At 51.4% G+C, this 19,708-nt stretch overlaps 1 protein-coding gene across 1 annotated transcript in view; it reads right to left on the reverse strand.

The window, feature by feature from the left end:
- Positions 1-19,708, reverse strand: part of Stk24 (serine/threonine kinase 24) — a 101,619-nt gene that overhangs the window by 7,634 nt on the left and 74,277 nt on the right. The window contains exons 3-7 of the mRNA XM_051160984.1: positions 13,364-13,420; positions 7,894-8,002; positions 7,491-7,648; positions 2,639-2,824; positions 168-313 (exon numbers count right to left, since the gene is read on the reverse strand). Of these exons, the coding sequence (XP_051016941.1) occupies positions 168-313; positions 2,639-2,824; positions 7,491-7,648; positions 7,894-8,002; positions 13,364-13,420 (656 nt within the window). The remainder of the gene's footprint in view (positions 1-167; positions 314-2,638; positions 2,825-7,490; positions 7,649-7,893; positions 8,003-13,363; positions 13,421-19,708) is intronic.

Genomic DNA, 19,708 nt, shown 5'->3' on the forward strand with positions numbered 1-19,708 from the left:
CCGCCCTGCCCCACCCCATCCCAGGCGACAACCCCACCCCACCCCACCAGGGCCACACCCCATCTCAGACACAGACACACACACACACACACACGAAAGCCACCCCCAAAAGACACAAGGCCCAACAGCCCACCACATGGCACAGGGAGATCGACAGAGCAACTCACACGTCCGAGTCCTCTGAGCTGGAGTCCTCATGGCTCTGCTCAGCCTTCCACCTCTTGTACCTGTCGATGAGCTCGGTCAAGTAGGACGTTTTCTTCGCGTTGCGGATTATAAATTTGTGCTTCAAAAGTTCCTTGGCAGTGGGTCTCTGGAAAAGACACAAGTCAGAACAATCATGAGAGGACACTTCTGCTCCGCTCTCCTCCATCTGACCCCAACAGACAAGACTTCTGAGTTAAACGCTGGCCACCGTGCCACACAGCAGCACTGGGTCCCGCTGGTGAGCCTGCTCCTCCCTCACAGCTATGCCAACGTCTACAGGCATGGAGTTCCAACAAGGAAGGACTGAACATTTTACCAGAGCCATTCAACCAAAGCAAGAGAGCCACGTAAGCGCAGTCTCAGAAAGCTGTTCCCTTGGTCACGCTAAGTGCTGACTAAGGAAACTCTCGTTCTTTGTGACTTCCCTACCCTAAATTCAGCGAGCTCACGGACTTGACTCGGCTAGGAGAGGCTGGGGCAGGGGAGACCTGACTGGGTTTCCACAGCCAACAGCACTCCCACTTTAGAAAGCAGGTCTGTGAGCCTATGCCCACCCTGGTGACTGGGGCAACAGATTTGATCCCCACCTGGGCGCGACACAGCTTCAACCAAATGGCACACTAAGAGTTTAAGCCAGGCTTCCCCATCTACCAGAGCAAAGCTTCCAAAGACACAGTGGTCCGAGCAGGGAGGGACAGAGATGCCAGCCTGGCACACCACAGTCCCACCTGCTCCAAAAAAAATCAAGTTTTTCCCCTCATCAAGAACAGCATTTTCTGCTGGGCAGTGGAGACATACACCTTTAATCTCAGCACTCAGGAGACAGAGGCAGGTGGATCTCGGTGAGTTTGAGGCCAGCCTGGTCTACAGAGTGAGCTCCAAGACAAGCAAGGAAACCCTGTCTCATACAAAAAAAAAAAAAAAGTAGAAGTAGATAGGAGTAGAAGAAGCAGATGATGATGAAGAAGGTGATGATTAAGATTTTCCTTCTGATGGAACGCTGAGGACTCAGGCGGCCCCTCCCCCTTCCTATCCACTGACTAATGCTCCATCATCCCAAGTGCAGGTATCCCAAGCTTTGCAGCCTTCACATCTGAAGGTCCAGGGCAAGCCAAGGCAGAGGCTGCATCCTGGAAACGAGCCAGTGCCGGACACGTGTTAGAGAAGGGCGGGCTCACACTCTCTTCCTGGAGTGTTAGCATAGCGCTACACTGTGTCTCGAACAAGCACTGTGACGTAACAAACAGCTGGCAGCACCAGCATCTGACACGTGACCCAGCGCCACGTGCTCACCTGCTGACCTCAAGCACAGTCTTGGTGCTGCTTAGAAAATGCTGCCTGTCCTTTTTAATCCCTTTGCCAGAGCTGGCGCCCTACGGGGGACTATGGTGCCCTTATAAAACTCATCTCTTCTCACCATTTTTTATGACAAGAGTTCATGGGGCCTCCACAAGTATCCTCCAGGTAAACGAAGCATAGCTAACTCTGCTCAAAGAAAACCCAAGACAAAGCAAGGACACAGGGTTCTACATGTGACACAGTACACAGGCTGCTTGTACAGGAAAGGTCCCGGTTCTCAGGAAAAACTGAGAAGCTCATAGCGGCTCTCGCCATGGGCTTGACCACAGCTGAGTCAACTCAAGAGAAGGAAGCAGCCGAGGTGGGTGGCCACCTGGACCCTGCTGTTTCCCAGCTCATGACAACTGGAAATGAATGTTTGTTTACTTCCTTTATTTTTTGGCCAGCCTCTGCTATTACTGAAGCAGCTTCCTAGGTTCACAGTCTGATCTTTTTCTATAAGTATTTAAAAATTTATGATCCTACCCCTAATACTAGGGACAACATTACTCAGGCTCAATGAGGTGTGTGAGATGCTAGAAAACCTCACACAAAATAATTATATCCTGCTTAAATCCCTAAAAGGTAAGATGGCAATGAGAGAGAGAGACAGAGAGAGAGAGAGACAGAGAGAGAGAGAGACAGAGAGACAGAGACAGAGAGAGAGAGAGAGAGAGAGAGAGAGAGAAAGAAGAAGAAGAAGAACAACAACAACAACAACAAAAAGAACAAGAAGAAGAAGAACAAGAAGAAGCAAAAAAGAAAAAAAGAAAAGGGGAGGGGGAGTGGGAGGGAGCACCTATAATTAAAGAAATGGGGCCAGGCAGTGGTGGCACAAGCCTGTAATCACAGCACTCAAGAGGGCAGAGGCAGGCGGATCCCTGTGAGTTTGAGATCAGCCTGGTGTACAGAGTTCTAGGACAGCTCTGTCTGAAAAAATAAAGCAAAACAAAGAAACAAAGGAAAAAGAAAATGGAACTCATTTGCAAAGACATGTGAGATCAGGCGGACAGCTAGCTGGTAACAGCACCTGGAGCACCCCAATGGAACAGAATCCAGACTGAGTTGAGACCACAGACAGGGGTGCACTCACAAAGCTCGGTTCCTTGTTCAGGCAGGCCTCCACAAACTCCTTGAGGGGTTTGCTGTAGTTTCCGTCCAGCGTGGGAGGGTTGTTCTTTGGGATGAGGAACAGCACCTTCATGGGGTGCAGCTCGGAATGCGGTGGCTCTCCTTTGGCGAGTTCTATTGCTGTGATGCCAAGGGACCAGATGTCTGCCTGCAAGGACCAAAGCATCTTTTAAGGCACGGAGCAAGAGCGCATTCAGGCAAGAACTGAGGGAGGGAAAAGAAAGGGTGTTTCAGTCTCAGGTTCTAAAAAAGCACTCTTCTGAACAAAGAAACACAAAGCCCTTGGCATAATGTTAACACAGGAAAGAAGTCACCAGATGTGCTGTACAAACACCCCTACCCTTCACTGGTGACCCTGACTCCCACCTGGACAGCTCAGCAGAGTCCCTGCAGCAGGCTAGGCAGCTTGGGACTCAGCCCCTGAGCAGCACCCAATAGGCACCATGGTCTCAAACAGCAATTGTACAATCAGTCCTGCACTCGGGAGGTTGAGGGGTGAGGAGCCCACAAGCTTGAGGCCAGCGTGAGCTGTATGCACAGCACAGTTCTGGGGCTGCAGCACTGCCTGTCTCAAAGACAGACAGACAAAAGCCGTCACTTCAACCAACAGGGCTTACCTACATGCTGATACTGACATCAGCAATACTGGTAAGTTCCCACTAGTAGTCTGCAGTACCAGCATGTCATCAGCAAAAACGGAGCTTACTGCCTCTGGAGCTTTCCCCGGGTGGTGTGCATGGCGATTCTCTTGTGGATCTGAGCACAACAGCCAGCCACAAGTGCTGGGCTGCACTGCCACCAGAATGGGCAACGGAAGAAAATGGACACCTGGGGGAGGTGGCTGAGCAACGCATCCTCATCTCACTATTCCCAGCGCAGAGCGAGCTGGTCAAGGCGTGTCTCTAACTCTTTACTATCAAGTAATAACAGCTTCTTCCAACTGCTTAAAAAGACAAAAAGGGGGCTGGAGAGGTGGCTCAGAGGTTAAGAGCACTCACTGTTCTTCCAGAGGTCCTGAGTTCAATTCCCAGCAACCACATGGTGGCTCACAACCATCTATAATGGGATCTGATGCCCTCCTCTGGCCTGTAGGGGTACATGCAGGGCAGAGCACTGTATACATAATAATAAATAAATAAATCTTTAAAAAAACAAAACAAAACAGACAAAAAGCCTTGGATGGCTACTTTATCTGAGTTAGGAACCAAAGTCCACACATCCCAGATGATGGCCGCCTAAGGCCCTTTAATCTACAGCAATCTCTACTGCCAATTTCCCCAGGACCTTTAAGGAAAAGGTCAAGTCCTTATTCTGTCTGTAGTTTCCCTTTGCTCAGGCTGGGTTTCTATCAGCTTGACTAGCTAGAATCATCTTGGAAGAAGAACCTCGGATGAGAACATGGCCCCAGCAGACTGGCCCGTAGGCAAGCCTGTGAGGGAGGCATTTTTTTTCCCCCTGATTAATGATGGCTATGAAAGGACCAAGACCACCGTGAGCAGTGCCATCAACCCTGGACAGGTGGTCCTGGGTTGTGTGAGAAAGCAAAGGCAGCTAGGAAGAGCAAGGCAGCAAGCACTGTCCCTCTGTGGTCTCTGCTTCAATTCCTACCTCTGGGTTCCTGGCCTGACGTCATGAAGGAAGATACATTTTTTAACGTGAAATAAACCCCTTCTTCCCCGAGCTGCTTGTGGTCATGGTATTTAGCACAGGAGTGAGCCCCTAACTAAGTTCCCGGGCACCTGATGGGTTTCTTTCAGTGTATTCCCAGCCTAAGGCCATGTGCTAGTCACCTCCGTGCACAGTGGATTCCTTCAGTGTGCACTGTATGGACAACGTCACAGTGAGCAGGACTACCATGAACTCAAACCCAACAAAAAAATGAAACACAACGTGGGCGTGGACGAGCAGTGTGGAGTGCAGCCCCTGCTCCTGTCACTGCAACATAAAGTCGTCACTAGTCCAGGTCCTGAGGGCACAGCCTCAGCTCTCGGTACAGGTGGCGAGAGAAGGCCCCTGCAGGTGACCACAGGGCTAGGACAATCTCTGTCCTCTAACCACTTGGAGTGGACTCAGTTGTCACTCTTCCTGCAAGCTTGAGTACCAGAAACCCTCACCCCAGAGCCCCAAGTCAGAGCCACAAGGGTGGCAGGAGGAAGTGAGAACACTCCACAAGGAGGAAAATGAACTGTATGAGCACTGAGGTGAGCAGGCTCTCACCTCCCTCCCTCAAATCTGCGTGACGGCCGTCTCCGACTCCCTTGCTCTCAAGCACAGCATCCATGGGGCGTGCCTGCGGCACTGGATCTCCATCCAGATCTCTAGGCAGCACATGGCCCGCTCAGCGTGCCCCAGTAAAGGCCTGGCAGCGATGGTCGCTGCTTCCGGTTAGCTGTGCACTGACTATACCTAGAGACCTGAGAACGTGCTTCTGGAAGTGAGGGCTGGAAAAGCAGCAGAGGCAACAAGCCTGCAGGGTGCTGGTCTGGCTTCCTCAGTCCCACAGACATGGAGTGACCAGCTAAGAGCCCCCGGGCCGCCAAGCAACTTGAGAGTGTCTTCGGACCGTTGTGAACGAAGCCAAGAATGACATGGTGGCAGGCCACTGTAATCCCCGGTGCTATGGAGCCTGGCTGAGCCAGAAGAACTCAAAAGTTCAAGACTAGACTGGGCTATATATAATGGAACCCTGTCAAAACCAAAACATGAAATATCTCAACCCACCCAGGTGACAAACGTGTGGCTGTGAAACTCCTTAACACCCCCAGCGTTCCTGTGCCCTTCTAGTTCAGCTTGGATGAGCTGCCTTCCACCCAGGAGCTGTGCGGGGACCTGTCCAGTGCTCCTGGCTGCAGCTGATGCCTGCTGACACACCTGAACAAGAAGCTGGCCCATTCATGAACACCAAGCCAGTTGGTATGTGACCAGAAGCCACAAAAACACCCAAACGTGTTTAAACACAATGTGCCCTAACACAGGAGAGACCAGCACACAGAGGATGCCTCCCCTAACACAGCACGGCCAGCTAGGGAACCGAAACCAAAGCCCAGCAAACACAGCTGTTTGTCTATTACTGTATGTAGGAGTGTAGGGGAGGACAGGCACTGTCCAGAACAACAAAAGCTGAACTCCCACAAGGATGCACTGCAGAGGTGTCTGCCAGTCAGGCAGATGAGGAGAGCTCTCTAGGAAACAAGAAAATGAGGGGCCTGCGCCCCAAGGCATAAGGGCCATGGCTGAACGGCTAGCTGACTACAACAACTCAAAGAGAATGGCCAGGGCAGGGTTAGAACCTAGACTGTCATCCCGCTCCTGGCAAAACCCAGACAGTGGACAGTGGACGGTGCACCTACCCTCCTTCATGACAGAACTCAGGAAGAAAGCTGAGGACAGGCAGCCACGGAGGGGGTCCACTTTCCAGAACACAAGCAATCAGCAAATGCAGAGACCAGAACACTTGCTGCTCGCTTGATGCCAGGCCAGGGTTCCTAACTGAGCTACCGCCACACCGGTTTCACCGAGCTTGCCAAGCCAGCTAGGATGAGGGTACCCGTCTCTTCCCCCACAATGACACACCATGATGGCACATACCTCACAACAGTGATCCAAGGTTCCAAAGGGAAGTTATTACCCTATTTCCACTGAATGAGGCAGGAAATCTGCTACATGAGGAGGGTCCAAGAAAAAGAAAAGGGAAGGGAAGGGAAAGGGGCGGGGCAAACAGACAAAGACACAGGCTTGGCACGCTAACACGCACTTGTAATCCCAACACTTGGAAGCCTGAAGCAGGAGGATGACCAGTTTGACAGAATTCAGCTACAGAGCAAAACTTTCTTGGGATGAGGGTGGGGGTGGGGTCAGAGAACTAAGTTAAAAAAATCTTTTTTGAGGGGCTGGAGTATGTAAGCATATATACCGATCTGGTAGGAATCTGAGTTTGGTTCCCAGCACCCCTGTCAGGCAGTTTACAACTGCCTAACTCCATCTCTGGGGATGTAATGCCTCTGGCCTTCCAGAGCACTCATATGCCCATAGTCACACAACATGTAACTTAAATAAACAAACAAGTAAGTGGAAAATAAGAAAACAAAATAAACCATGACCAACCTATGAGCGGACGCGTCTCTGCGATGACCGTGTCTACTGACCTGCGCAGACATGGCGGGCCATCTGTGGTCTATGCTACAAAGTTTCAGAAAACTAAAGGACAACAGGGAAAGGCAAGGAACGTTAGGAACAGACACTAACACATAAACTCAGCCCGATGGAGGAAGATGACTCCTGACTCTTGCTGACTGGGAGCCTCTGGGAATAAGGATGCTGAAACTAAAAACAGAACAAACGCTCGCTGGAAAGCTATGTTCGCCCCGTTCTGCTGTGAGATTTACTGGGGGCTGTCCCTTTCTCTAGACGCCCTATGCACAGCAGGCAGAGTTCCGTCCAGGCCCTGCCCCTCACCCACTGTGCCAACGGTCCACCAGCCTTCAAGCTCCTGTACACAGGCACCGTCTCTCCTCTCTACACACTGGCTGGATTCCCACAGCGTAAGCCATCTAGGGTCTGCGCGCCTCCGAAGGCCACACCTGCCTCTTCCTGGTCCCACCCTATCAAGCACACACTCAGGTACAGACAGTCACTGAGGACGAATGAACAAGGTAGCCAATGGCACAGCAGGAGACGGAGGAGGAAGCTAACATCACGCACCATCACAGAATCACCTCCACAACCAGCTTCCTCGGGTACAGAAAGAACACTGCATGATCAAAAACAAAGGGGACCAACATCCGGACGTGGCGGGCCTACAGCACCGCGCTCACCTTTGAATCATAGGCGGACTGCTTAATGACCTCAGGCGCCATCCAGAAGGGAGTGCCCACGAAGGTGTTCCTTTTTATCTGGGTATCAGTCAGCTGGCCGGCCACTCCAAAGTCAGCCAGCTTTACCTCTCCATGCTCAGATAGCAGAACGTTGGCCGCTGCAAGACAAACCAAGGCAGGAGGGCATCACTGTGCGCTGGCACACCCAGGGACACCCTGCGACACCCAAGCACGCTCTCCCTAGGGCATGAGGGCCCTAAGAGCAAGGTGCCTGGGTTTCCCACCAGCCCAGCCCGACCGCAGAGCGGCAGCGCGGGCAAGAGAGCTGCAAGTGAACAGAGAAGCACAGTGGGCCCTGCCGCTTTAGGTGTCTCAAAGAAACAAGCAGCACAGTAGCCCTTACCTTTAATATCTCTGTGGATTTTCTTCTCTGAGTGTAGATAATCGAGTCCTTTCAGGATTTCCCGTAAGATGGTAGCAATCTGAATTTCATCTAAAGGGCCAGGTTCTAACTAACAAGAAGGAGGGGGAAAAAAAAAAGAACATTAGCCAGTTAGCAACTTCCTTCCATAGGGTTTAATAAACAAAATCTGTGCTAAGTAGGTAGGATAATTAAAATTGAAAGGTATCTTCACATAAAGCAGATATTTTGCCTAAACCATTGAAATCTATTAAGGCGCCAGGCATCAAGGTACGTGCATGCCTTAAATTCTAGTATGTGGAAGGTAGAGACAGACAGATCTCTGTAAGTTCAAGGTCGGCCGGGTCTACCTAGTGAAACCCTGTTGCAAAACAAAACAAAACAAACAAACAAACAAAATAAAACCCTAACAATATTAAAAATTAAATCTACTAAATGATGGGAGGGGGACTAAGAAGTGTGTTAGCCGCCCTGCATGCAGCGCAGCCAAGAGGCTGGACTGGTTCAAGTTGCGAGAGGTGCACAAGCATTCCTTCCTCTAGGGCTGATTCCCCAGCTACGGAAACGCAGGAAAAGGCGGCCACCTCCTCAGACGTTCAGAGTGTTATAGAACACACGCGCGCACCCACATTCATTAGCCCTAAATGAGGGAGTAACTGCTTTTATTCCGAGAAACTCAAAGGAACTCTTTTCTTTGACTCCTGAATATCAGTTCTTGTAAGAAGTTGCAAGGAAGAAATATTACATGTATGTGTCTCTGCTAAAAGGAGACAGGACAGGGCAGAGCTCCATGCGTGTGTGTCACACAGGGCATTCAATCCTCACTCACTTGCAAGCAGCACCACAAGCCAGCGCCTCAGAAGGCTGCAGTCGCTCTTACAGAGCAAGACTGCGTCAACAGACGATGAGCCGTTTTAACCCAAGACCACACCTGAGTCAAAGTGAAGGCATGGCCTGTTCTTAAACAAAATCTGGGTTGCCAGGTGTGCTGCTCACATCTGAAATCACCCCCAGCGCTAGGACCGCCCCAAGTTCCAGGCCAACTGGATGAACGGCTCAACAGTTAAGGCCGTTTTCTGTTCTTGCAGAGGAGCCAGGGTTCAATTCCCAGCGCCCACATGATAGTTTACAATCATCTACAACTCCAGCTCCAGGGGCTCCAAAGCCTCCTCTAACCCCACAGGTACAGCACACGCACAGGTATTGCGTGCACACACAGGCATGGCACACGCACAGGTATGACGAACACATGCATGCATGGCACGCATGCATGTATGACACACACAGAGGCATGGCACACACAAGCACAGCACACACACACAGGCATGGCCCACAGAGGCATGGCACACGCACAGGTATTGCATGCACACACAGGCATGGCACACGCACAGGCATGGCACACACAGGCATGGCCCACATGCATGTATGGCACACACACATGCATGACAAACATACAGCCATGGCTCACACACACACACACAGGCACAGCGCACATGCATGCATGGCACACACACAGTCATGGTGCACACACAGGCATGGCACACATGCAGGCAAAGCATTTTCAGATATACAAAATAAAATCAATCACAAAAAAATGGTAAAAATAAAAAACAAAACCAAGCCAGTGACAGCCGGGTGTCACTGTAGGTCTCATGGGATTTTGTTGATGGCATGTAGTGGCATCCCAAAAAGGCATGTGAAACCCAGAGTGGGTGGCACCTGAGGCCTTTGATCACTGTGATGGCTAGTTGGTTGTCAACTTGACTATATCTGGAATTAACTAAACCTCTCCCCCCCAAAAAAAATGTCTGGGCACACCTGTGAGGGTTTTGTGACTTATTAAACCATTTAAAGTGGAAGATGCATTTCTGATCTGAATCTCTGAGATAGAGTAGAAGACCATCCTCTCATCTACAGCTGGCCTGTCTATGGACATAAAGGAGGAGCCTGGCTTCCTTTGCCCGCTTGCCCTCAGGACTGAGGCCATCCCTTCAGTGGCGTTAGAGCCTTCCTCTTCAGTATTCCGATGTGTACTGAAGACCAGTTAAGACTTACAGCCTCCTGGACGGAACAACTTCTGCAGCCTTGGTCCTTTTGTTGCTACACAGCCACTGCTGTGTTAGCTGGGCCACAGCCTGTGAGCTATTCTAATAAGTCTGTGTGTGTGTGTGTGTGTGTGTGTGTGTGTGTGTGTGTGTGAGAGAGAGAGAGAGAGAGAGAGAGAGAGAGAGACAGACAGACAGACAGACAGACAGAGAGACAAAGAGACAGAGAGACAGAGAGACAGAGACACAGACATTCATCCTGTAAATTCTGTTACTCTAGAGAATCCTGACTAATTCTGTCACGCCCAGCTTTCTGCTTCATCTCAGAGGCACCCTGGTCTACACTACAAAGGCCAGGGCAGCCAGCAGCCTTTTCTCCTGGCCACCTCCCACAACATTTGAGCCTCTCTGGCTCTTCATTCAGAGGAGAAAGTGCCTGCAACTTTCTGTTACCCTTCGTGTGATCAGACATGCAGAGAAACATCAAACTGTTCCTGTCCTCAGATGAAAACTGCATGGTACACACTATCCCACAGGCCACAGGCTGGACCACGCTCACAATGTGCCCCTCTCTCAACGTCTATTTTTCAGTGTTCACAAGATGCCCCAGTTCTAACTCTGCTCTCATCCCTTGAGAGAAAGAGGAAGTCAAGAGATGCTTTGACCCTCCTGTCAGCAGCAGGGTGGGGACTGGGAGTGCAGCAGGACCTCACCCAGCACAGGGCCAGCAGCGTGTGTGGCCACACCAGGCCCTCAGCTTCCTACTCCTGCCCCATGACTACCGCTCACTGCATGGCTCCCACTGTGATGGAGCCTCCTGGAGCTATAAGCCAGAAATAACTTTCTCCCATACGCTGCTTTTTTCTTGGGTTCTACGTCACTTGGCTTGATGACCCCGTTCTCCCCTTGGAGCGTGATCAGCTATGGCACATGTCCTCTCCTGAGTGATCAGCTGTGGCACACGTCCACTCCTGAGCGATCATGAAGTTCCACCTTGTGAGAACCGCTGCCCGGGAGTGCCAACATCAGCTCACCCTAATATCCCCCAACATGCCATGTTGGTTTTTCAAAACCATGTTGTATCTTCACTTTTCAGTTTGTCAAACACCTCTGCCCGATTAAGTAAGCCACAGCAACGTTCTTTCATAGTTAGATTCCAAGGCTGGCCGTTTCTTTTCATCAAAGATGTCTTATGCGGATGGTGGGGTCCAGACACTCTAAAGCCACATGCAAACTTTAAAGTGGCTAGTTCTGTATCTTCCTCCAACTGTGATTCCTAGAACTGCGCAGGCGTCAACTCAAGAAGATTCAATTATTGCAGTGCTATGAGTGAACGCGCTGAGCATCTGGAGAGAAAGAACCGCTGCTCCAAAGGGCTGTCAGAAAGACAGTGTCCATACACACAGCTCCAAAGGACTCTCAGAAAGACAGTGTCCATACACACAGCTCCAAAGGGTTGTCAGAAAGACAGTGTCCACACACACAGCTCCAAAAGGGCTGCCAGAAAGACAGTGTCTGCACACAGCTCCAAAGGGCTGTCAGAAAGACAGTGTCCGCACACACAGCTCCAAAGGGCTGTCAGAAAGATAGTGTCCATACACACAACTCCGTATGCGCCATAAGTTAAGCTCACTGTGGGTAACGGTAAATCTAACGCACAAAAGGAAGCGACTGTCTGCATCAGGGTGAAAAATGTGAAGAGATTTTGTGCAGTGTGCATACTTATAGAAAGGATCATAAAATATGTTCAGCTGATTTTTTTCCCATTTTAATACCACAGCTTAATTTTTTTTAAATCATATTAACTTGTTCTTGAAATCTTTGCTTTGAATGGTGTTTTAAACAATCTTTATGGACAACAAAGCAATTTCCTCAATTAGTGCATTAGTTTTCTGGAGAGATGTGTCATTTTAGAAGTTTATCCTCTAAGGAAACTGCACGGTGTTGTTTTGCTTTAAAAAAAAGAAAGAAAGAAAGAGCTGCTCTCAAAGGAGTGGGAGCCTCTTTCCTCAGGAAGGCTGTGTGAGGCTCCCTCAGCTCTCGCTCATCTTGCTCTTATCATGAAGGACAAACCTTCAAAGGCTAAAACGAAGGACTTGGTCTATGTGTATTCAGGCTACTCACATACATGCCGAACACAGGAATCAGAGGAGTGCAAGTACATTAGTGTTGGCGTGCGCGTGCATGAGTGTTTGGACTCCAGCCATCAACACTGGGTGCCATCCTCAACCCCTTTCTCCGACACGTGTTCTGATGCCAGGTCTCTCACTGGTTTGGCTAGACTGGACGATCAGCGAGCCCAGGGCTCTTCCTGTCTGTGCCTCATCACCCTCGGATACAGACATGCAACCTGGTACCAGGCTCGGATACAGACGTGCATCCCTGGTGCCAGGCTTTGACAGATGAATTCGGGCCTCCTGCTTGCACCACAGGCACTGTTGCAGCTGACAAATCTCCTCAGGCCCCACGTGGACACAATGCAAACAGAAGGCAAGTGCGGGGCAACACGGTTTCGAGATGATGGATGCCTTGTTTCTACTGGTCACGACACAAAGCCCAGTGTGAAACGGCATCTCTCCCTAACCTCCACCACCCGGTCTGTGGGAGGCACTAGAGGGCAAGTCCAGAGCACACCTGCTCCATCCTGACACGCACACAGGCACTGGCAACACCTTGCCTGGTGGCCACTTTTCCAACACCTAAAGCCACATTTGGATAATCACACCCAGATTTTAACTCCGGGAGTGAAAATGCAATAAGCTTATGTGGAGATGCTACCATCTGAACTGTGACACCAAGACGCAGGGCCAGAGAGATGGCTCAGCGATTAAAAACGCTTGCCCCTCCTCTACAGGACACGGGTTCCCTGCCTAGCACCTAGAGGCTCATGGCTACCTGTACTGTAGCTCCAGTTCCAAGGGACCCAAAGCCCTCTTCTGAACTCTGCAGGCACTGACGTTGTACACATAGACGTGCGGGCCCAACACTGACACATATAAAAGAAAATAAAAATAAAGGGAAAAAAACCATGGTGGCCATTACAGGAAGTTGATAAATTTGGCCTGAGAAATACACTAGCCAAGGGCTCTTAGATAAAATTATTCCAGACAGAAGCCTTTGTTGCTGCTACAGATTAGTTTATCTGTTTATAATGAAATCACACACACATACACACACACACATACACACACACACACACACACACACACACCTGTAGTTTTAAGTTATGTATAAGAAACAAAGCATGTAGTTCTGTGCTTCCTTAAGGAAAAGGTGAGTGAATACAGACCCCCTGTGTGAGCAGGCTGAGCTGTGTGAATACACAGACCCCCTGTGTGAGCAGGCTGAACTGTGTGAATGAATACACAGACCCCCTGTGTGAGCAGGCTGAGCTGTGTGATACTTACTAGATCCAGGGCAGAGCCTCCACCAAGATACTCCATTATTATCCACAATTTAGTATCCTGCAGAGGCAGACAAGAGGGAGTTAGTTTTAAAGCAAAACTAGAACAATTATGTGTTAAGTAATTTACTGTTTTGGACCTACACGTTTCCTAAACACCAAAGCACAGTGTGTACAAAAACCACAGTGCATTATCTTGAGGGAGGGACTGGCCTGGAGCCCTGATGGAGAAACCACCTCACTGGGTGCCCCTCACACAGGCCGCCTTGAAAACCTGGAGCCAAGGCGCAGTTTGTGTGCAGCGCCACACAGACAGGAGGGGGACACTTGCCGCCCATCATCACCGCCACGTGTCCTAACCCTGACAGCTTCCCCAGCCCCCTGAGCACAGGGAGTGGAACCTAAGACGGCCTCGGATCCACGGATCCAACACTGAAAGGCCGCCGGTTCCCGACACCCTCTCTCTCCAGCCCCGCTTTCTGTGACGCGACATCCCCTTCCAGCATCTCTCTAAGCCGCTCCGCCCTCACACCTTCCTAAGTTCTGTGTAGGGGATGTGGTGCACTTGGGTACCAGGTGGGTTCTGGGCATCAATGCCCCAACGGTCCAGAGGACTGAACACACCTAAAGCAACAGTCACTGTACTCACTGGAACTGAGGTGGGGTGGACACACAAAGTGCCCTTTCTGGGCTCCTGTCCCTCCAGGCAGAACTGCACCTTGGTTCTCAAAGTACCACTGAGGTCCCCTGCGCGACCTGCCCCACTGTGTGGTTCCCAGCACCACCAGGATTGGACCTTTGCTGTTCAAGCTGGGAAAAGCCTCCCTTGTCCTCAACTTACATCAACCACCATCTCCCTGCCTGGCACTCATTCCAGATCCTTCCCAACCTTACAGCAAACGAAAGGGCCAGGCCATGGCAGCACAGGTATGACGCTGTGGCCCTCACTACCACAGAAACATGGCGGCCGTATGCGGACATCAGGGAGGGCCTGATGGTGCGCAAGCTGCCTCAGCCATCCGTCCTTCTGGGATTGAAAGCAAATTCCACCATCGGAAGCTAGTCCTAGGCAGTGCAAGTGCAGCCTCTGAATACTGAAGAGCACTTAGCCAGCCTTGTTCAGGGGCTGCACTCTGAGCACAGGAGGGCAAGTACAGCCCGAGGGAAGATCACAGGGTCAGTGTCTGGGTCTTCAGTGCGGTAAGGCACAAACTTCTCTGTCACAGCCACTTGGAGAAGGGCCAGGCTTGGACTTCCAGAAACTTCGTGGGGGGAGGAGGGGTAGGAGCAAAGCCTAATCATGTGTATGTGGAAATGCCATAATAAAGCCTATCAGTTAGCACACTGACCCAGAAGAGGAGGGGAAGGGAAGGGGGAAGGGAGGAGCAGTATCCAAGGTGGTGCTGAGCGCAGTAGCTCATGTGTGTGATCCCAACTCTGGGGAGCCAGGGGCTAGCCTTGGCTACACAGTAAGTTTCAGGCCAGCTGGTTGGCCGCATGTGAAGGCGGTGCTACTCCTTCCAGGCACTCCAGAGCTGACAGCTGGGAACAAAACTGCTCCTGCAAGGAACGTGCTTTCTGGGTGACACAGAGAGACTCTTAAACTGTTTCCCTAAATGGCCCTGGGACTTTAACTTGGTGGCTCCCTCACAACCTCTGGTCTGGCTTATTTGACCAAGTTCCCATTTCTTCCGTTTTCTAGGCTTTAAGTTTATTAAGCAAAATAAGCTCCAGGCAGCCCTGTCCCCAGCCCCAGGCCTGGGTGCAATGTCACTCAGGGAAGCATCCTTTCTGCTTGCTGTTACCTCACTGCTTCCTGGACAGCGAAACCCAAGTGACAACACTCTGGCTGTCAGACCTCTCAGGCTCGGCCTTCCACAGCTCACTGCAGCTCTCCTCCCGAATCTACCCACCTCAGAGACACCCTCCTGAGGAGCAGGAGGCAGGCACTGGCCCAGTTTCCTGTCATGTGACACCACTAGGGTCCTGTATTGACCAACAGACTCTGCCGTTTAAAGGCCAAAGACTCAGACTCCTTCTTGGGGAGGAAGGTGATGTAGAAAGGCCAGCCCTGCCCAGCACAGGCATCTGGAGACACTTCCTACAGTTGTCATTTCCTACAGAACTCCATGAGGTCCTGTGTCCAAGGCCCCAACGTGTCCCTTGTGCCGCTCACAACACCCTCAACAACAGTCTTGCCCTAGGCTGACTGAGCTGGCAACCAAAGGTGAGCAAGCGCTGTGGCCAGGCACTCGCCCTCTCCACAGCTGCCAAACACTAAGGAAGACTGAGGAGAGCCAGGGAGGATGTGCACCTGAAGGCAAGTGAGGGAGGAGGGGGGCATCCTAGATTAGCGGAGCCATGACATTAACTCTGGTCCTGCAGACACTCACCAACTCACTCCGTACTCACTGCAGTGCTGTGAGCCTTGCCCTGACTTCCACACTTTCCTTCTCTGTCACAAAGCTCACCTGTCTTCACTGGCTCCTCCCCCTTCTCCCCTGGGTCCCTCCTCTGCCAGGCTAGACTAACCTCCAAACTAGAGCCCCAACTGCTGGTTTCTCTTTCCTACTCATGAGATGGGGGCTAATAACCCTGGCTTGCCTCACCATTTTAATGAGGACAGAGCTGCTGTGGACATTGGGTACAGCAGAGACAAACTATCTGGTGGAGCCTGCTGGTCTCCTGGGGGACAGTTCTAAACCCACAGTCACATTGTGATCTTGGCTAAATTCCAGGGGTTCTAAAATAAAAACAGACATGAATGTGGGAAAGGAATTTTTGTGTGGAAGAAATGGTGGGGTGGGAGGGAGATTAGGGAGGGCAGGGCTTTACAACCCAAGTGCACTTTACACACGTCTACACCTGGCAGAGAACAAAGTCAACAGAACGCGTGTTTTTTTAAAGCAGGCACAAGTCAGAGTCCTATCTTCAGAGCCCCTGGTATGCACACCCAGCAGCACTAGGGGTGGGGAGGCCCCACACTAACACTAAGAACAGGGTGTAGTGAGGACGGGGCCCCACACTAACACTAAGAACAGGGTGTAGTGAGGACGGGGCCCCACACTAACACTAAGAACAGGGTGTAGTGAGGACGGGGTTCCACACTAACACTAAGAACAGGGTGTAGTGAGGACGGGGCCCCACACTAACACTAAGAACAGGGTGTAGTGAGGACGGGGCTCCACACTAACACTAAGAACAGGGTGTAGTGAGGACGGGGCCCCACACTAACACTAAGAACAAATAAGCAGAGAGAGGTCAGGGGCTGAGCACTTGCTATGCAGCTTTAGGGTCAAATTTTGAGCCAAGCAGCTGTGTAACAAGCTAGAGCCCTTTACAGTCCTTTAACTGCAGTTCAGAGGAAGAACAACATGGCCGAAGTGCAGGGACTGCATCTGAAATTCAGTCCACAACAGGACCAACAGCCAGGGCAGACCTCCCATAGTGAACAGTGCACAGTCTTCACCACAGAGAAGGGACCCGTTTTGTATCCGCACTGCACACTGGAAGCTTCCCGGTTCACTAACGACACATGATTAACATTAAGATGTGTGACCAAGGCAATAAGTAAGGTTTGAGCCCAACTTAGGACCGCAGACTTTAAAGAACATGAATTTTGTATTTTAACAATAATGCCCTTTTGCTCCGACGACGATGATCGTGCACAGTCCTGTGTGCTGGCTTGAAGGCCTCTGCCCTTACTAGCTGTTACCACTCACCAAGTTGTAGCCTCCCTTGCCTCCTCTTCACTCCTAACTCCACAGGCCTGCAGTGCACTCAGAGAGATGAGGTGAAGCTCAGCCTGCCATGAGGGGTGCCCACAAACTACTGTTCCTGTATCATCTCAAGTGTCCCTGCTTGAGCCAGGCCGTGGGACGCTGGCAGACACGTCCTCCTCTCCTCCTGCTCCTGTACTGTACTCAAAGACTTCCACTTGCTCCAGGGGCTTCGCCAGAGCCAGCGGTTCTCAAGCAGTGGCCAGCAAGCCCTTTGGTGGCTGCACATCAGATACTGACATGACCACTCACCACAGCAGCAGCGAAATCACTTTACGGTTGGGGGTCACCGCAACTTGAGGAGCTGTTTTTAAAGGATCGCAGCATCAGGACAGCTGAGAACCACTGGCCTAAGCACCGTACAGCCACTGCAGGTGTTCCTCAAGAGTGCGGAGAGGGTGGTGTGGACTTCACTTTGCGGCCTTTTGGTCAATGAAAGGTGAGTGAAGCCCTGCCATCAGTAAGTAGGCCACCCTGGACGCCAGGAGGCTCAGGAAGGGGCGTGGCCTGTCAGCCTGGGGCAGGCATGGCAGGGAGAGCCAGGGTTACAGGGAGAAGTGTGCTGCTCACCTCAAACACTGGGAAACGGGGCTTCCGTGAACACGAGCAGATGTCAAAATTCTGCCAACTCACCACCTGTCACTGCTGGGGAGGTAGAGTGGTAGGGGGAAACGCCAAGGAGTAAGTGCCATCAGAAACACCAAAGCCTAGCCAAGAAGCTGGACTGCTGCCCCTCTGAAGACAGGCAGAGGGCTTTTGGGGAGGGGACTGCAAGGTGCTGGGCGCTGCCTAAGAGGAGACAAGTGTCGATGGAGGGTACACAACGTCAGGAGAGGACACCTGCACAGACGGTGGTGTGTGCACAGCTGCTCTGTGAGCCTCTGCCACGGGGACAGCACATTCTGGGTGGTAACCGGGCAGCAGCCGGCAAAGTGGTTTCTCAAATTCAGGAGATCCTGAGACCAACGCAGGGTGAGCAACAGTGCAGAGAGCCCTCGAGATGGCAGGAAACTATTTGAAGCTGAGGACATCTACAATTCAACCTCCTCAAAAAATTCCCGGAAACGCGGCTCATAAACCTTCCCCGGAGGAGGCAACAGCCACGAATCCCTTCCCTGGGGAGTCAGAGCTCAAACCCACGGAGGGCAGCAAGCCACGCGGTGCACACCTTTTCTCCCCTGGAGAGCAGGAGAGGGCCGTCCAAGCCACACCTGTGACGCTCACACCCAGCAAGACGCTCCTGCTTCGTCTTCCGCTTTCTCGGCCACCCAGCCACCCTCACTCAGGAGTCCCCACGAGAACACAGCGTGCTGTCTGTAACGGCTCATCTACATGTCTGTTTTAACAGTGAGGTATGCCTAGGCCATAATCAGGGAAGCGTGCCTCTGGATCTTTCTGTGTGAGCACTTCAAGAACATGCATGATGGGAGAGAGAGATGCACATTACACACACATGTGCCCTGTATGGAGCCGAAGAGGGAAGTGAAGCAAGCTGGCAGTGCAGCCACCCCTGACACCCCCTTAGTGCTGGCCCCATCACTCTCCCTGATATGTGGACTGCCACCTCTGAAACTAGAGCCAAGCAAACCTTCCCTGTGTGCACGTGCGTGTCCCCAGAGGCCAGAAGAGGGTGTCAGATTCCCTGGAGCTGGAGCCATAGATGGCTGTGAGCTGCCCAAAGTGAGAACTGGCAACCAAAGACTGCCCGGGTGAAAAGCAAACACTTAAGCGCTGAGCCGGCTCCCTGTCTCTCACGTTTGGTATGGTTTGGAGTTGGCCATTTTTGTCTCCATTCGCTTTTGGGCTTTTTCAAACAAAGTCCCACTTTGCCTGGGAAGGCCCCAAAGTCGCTGTGTGGCCGGGAATAACCTTGAAGTCCTGATGCTCCTGACCTCCGAGTGCTGGGGTCACAGGCTAGCACTGCCACGCTCAAAACATAGCCCGCGTATTATAGCACTGAAAACCTAACACAAAGCCGGGCGGTGGGGGTGCACGCCTTTAACCCCAACACTAGGGAGGCAGAGGCAGGCAGATCCTGTTCAAAGGGCAGCCTGGTCTACAGAGTGGGTTCTAGGACATCCACGGCTACACAGAGACACCGTGTCTCGAAAAAAAAGAAAACTTTGTAGAAAGCCTAACACGAGCCTCTGAGAGGTCTTACTTAAGAGGGCTGCTGCTGGCAACCCACTTTGTGCATCCCTCACAGAGATCATCAACCCACAAGCCTGAGCCTGGAGCTGTACGGCAGAGCCTCTGGTACCACAGCCCACTTACCTCACTGGAATTACTCGTTCTCTCTTAATTAACGAGCAGCCCATGGCGTAACATGATTAAGATCCTGACCTCCTACCACACACCATGTTTCAGACACACAATAGCTTCAGCACAGAAAAAAAGCATCTCTGTTCTACACAGCCATGGCAACGTTTAGACCACAGGCTGAGGGTTAAATACGCAGAAAGCATGTGTGTACTGAGACAAAGAGGTCCGCAAAGTCCACTAACGTTTATTTTAAATTATAAGTGACATTAGCCTGAGAACAGGTACAGTTTTGTAAAATATCCAGCCTT

This window comes from Acomys russatus, chromosome 18 (genome assembly GCF_903995435.1).
Source record: "Acomys russatus chromosome 18, mAcoRus1.1, whole genome shotgun sequence".
Lineage (NCBI taxonomy): Eukaryota > Metazoa > Chordata > Mammalia > Rodentia > Muridae > Acomys > Acomys russatus.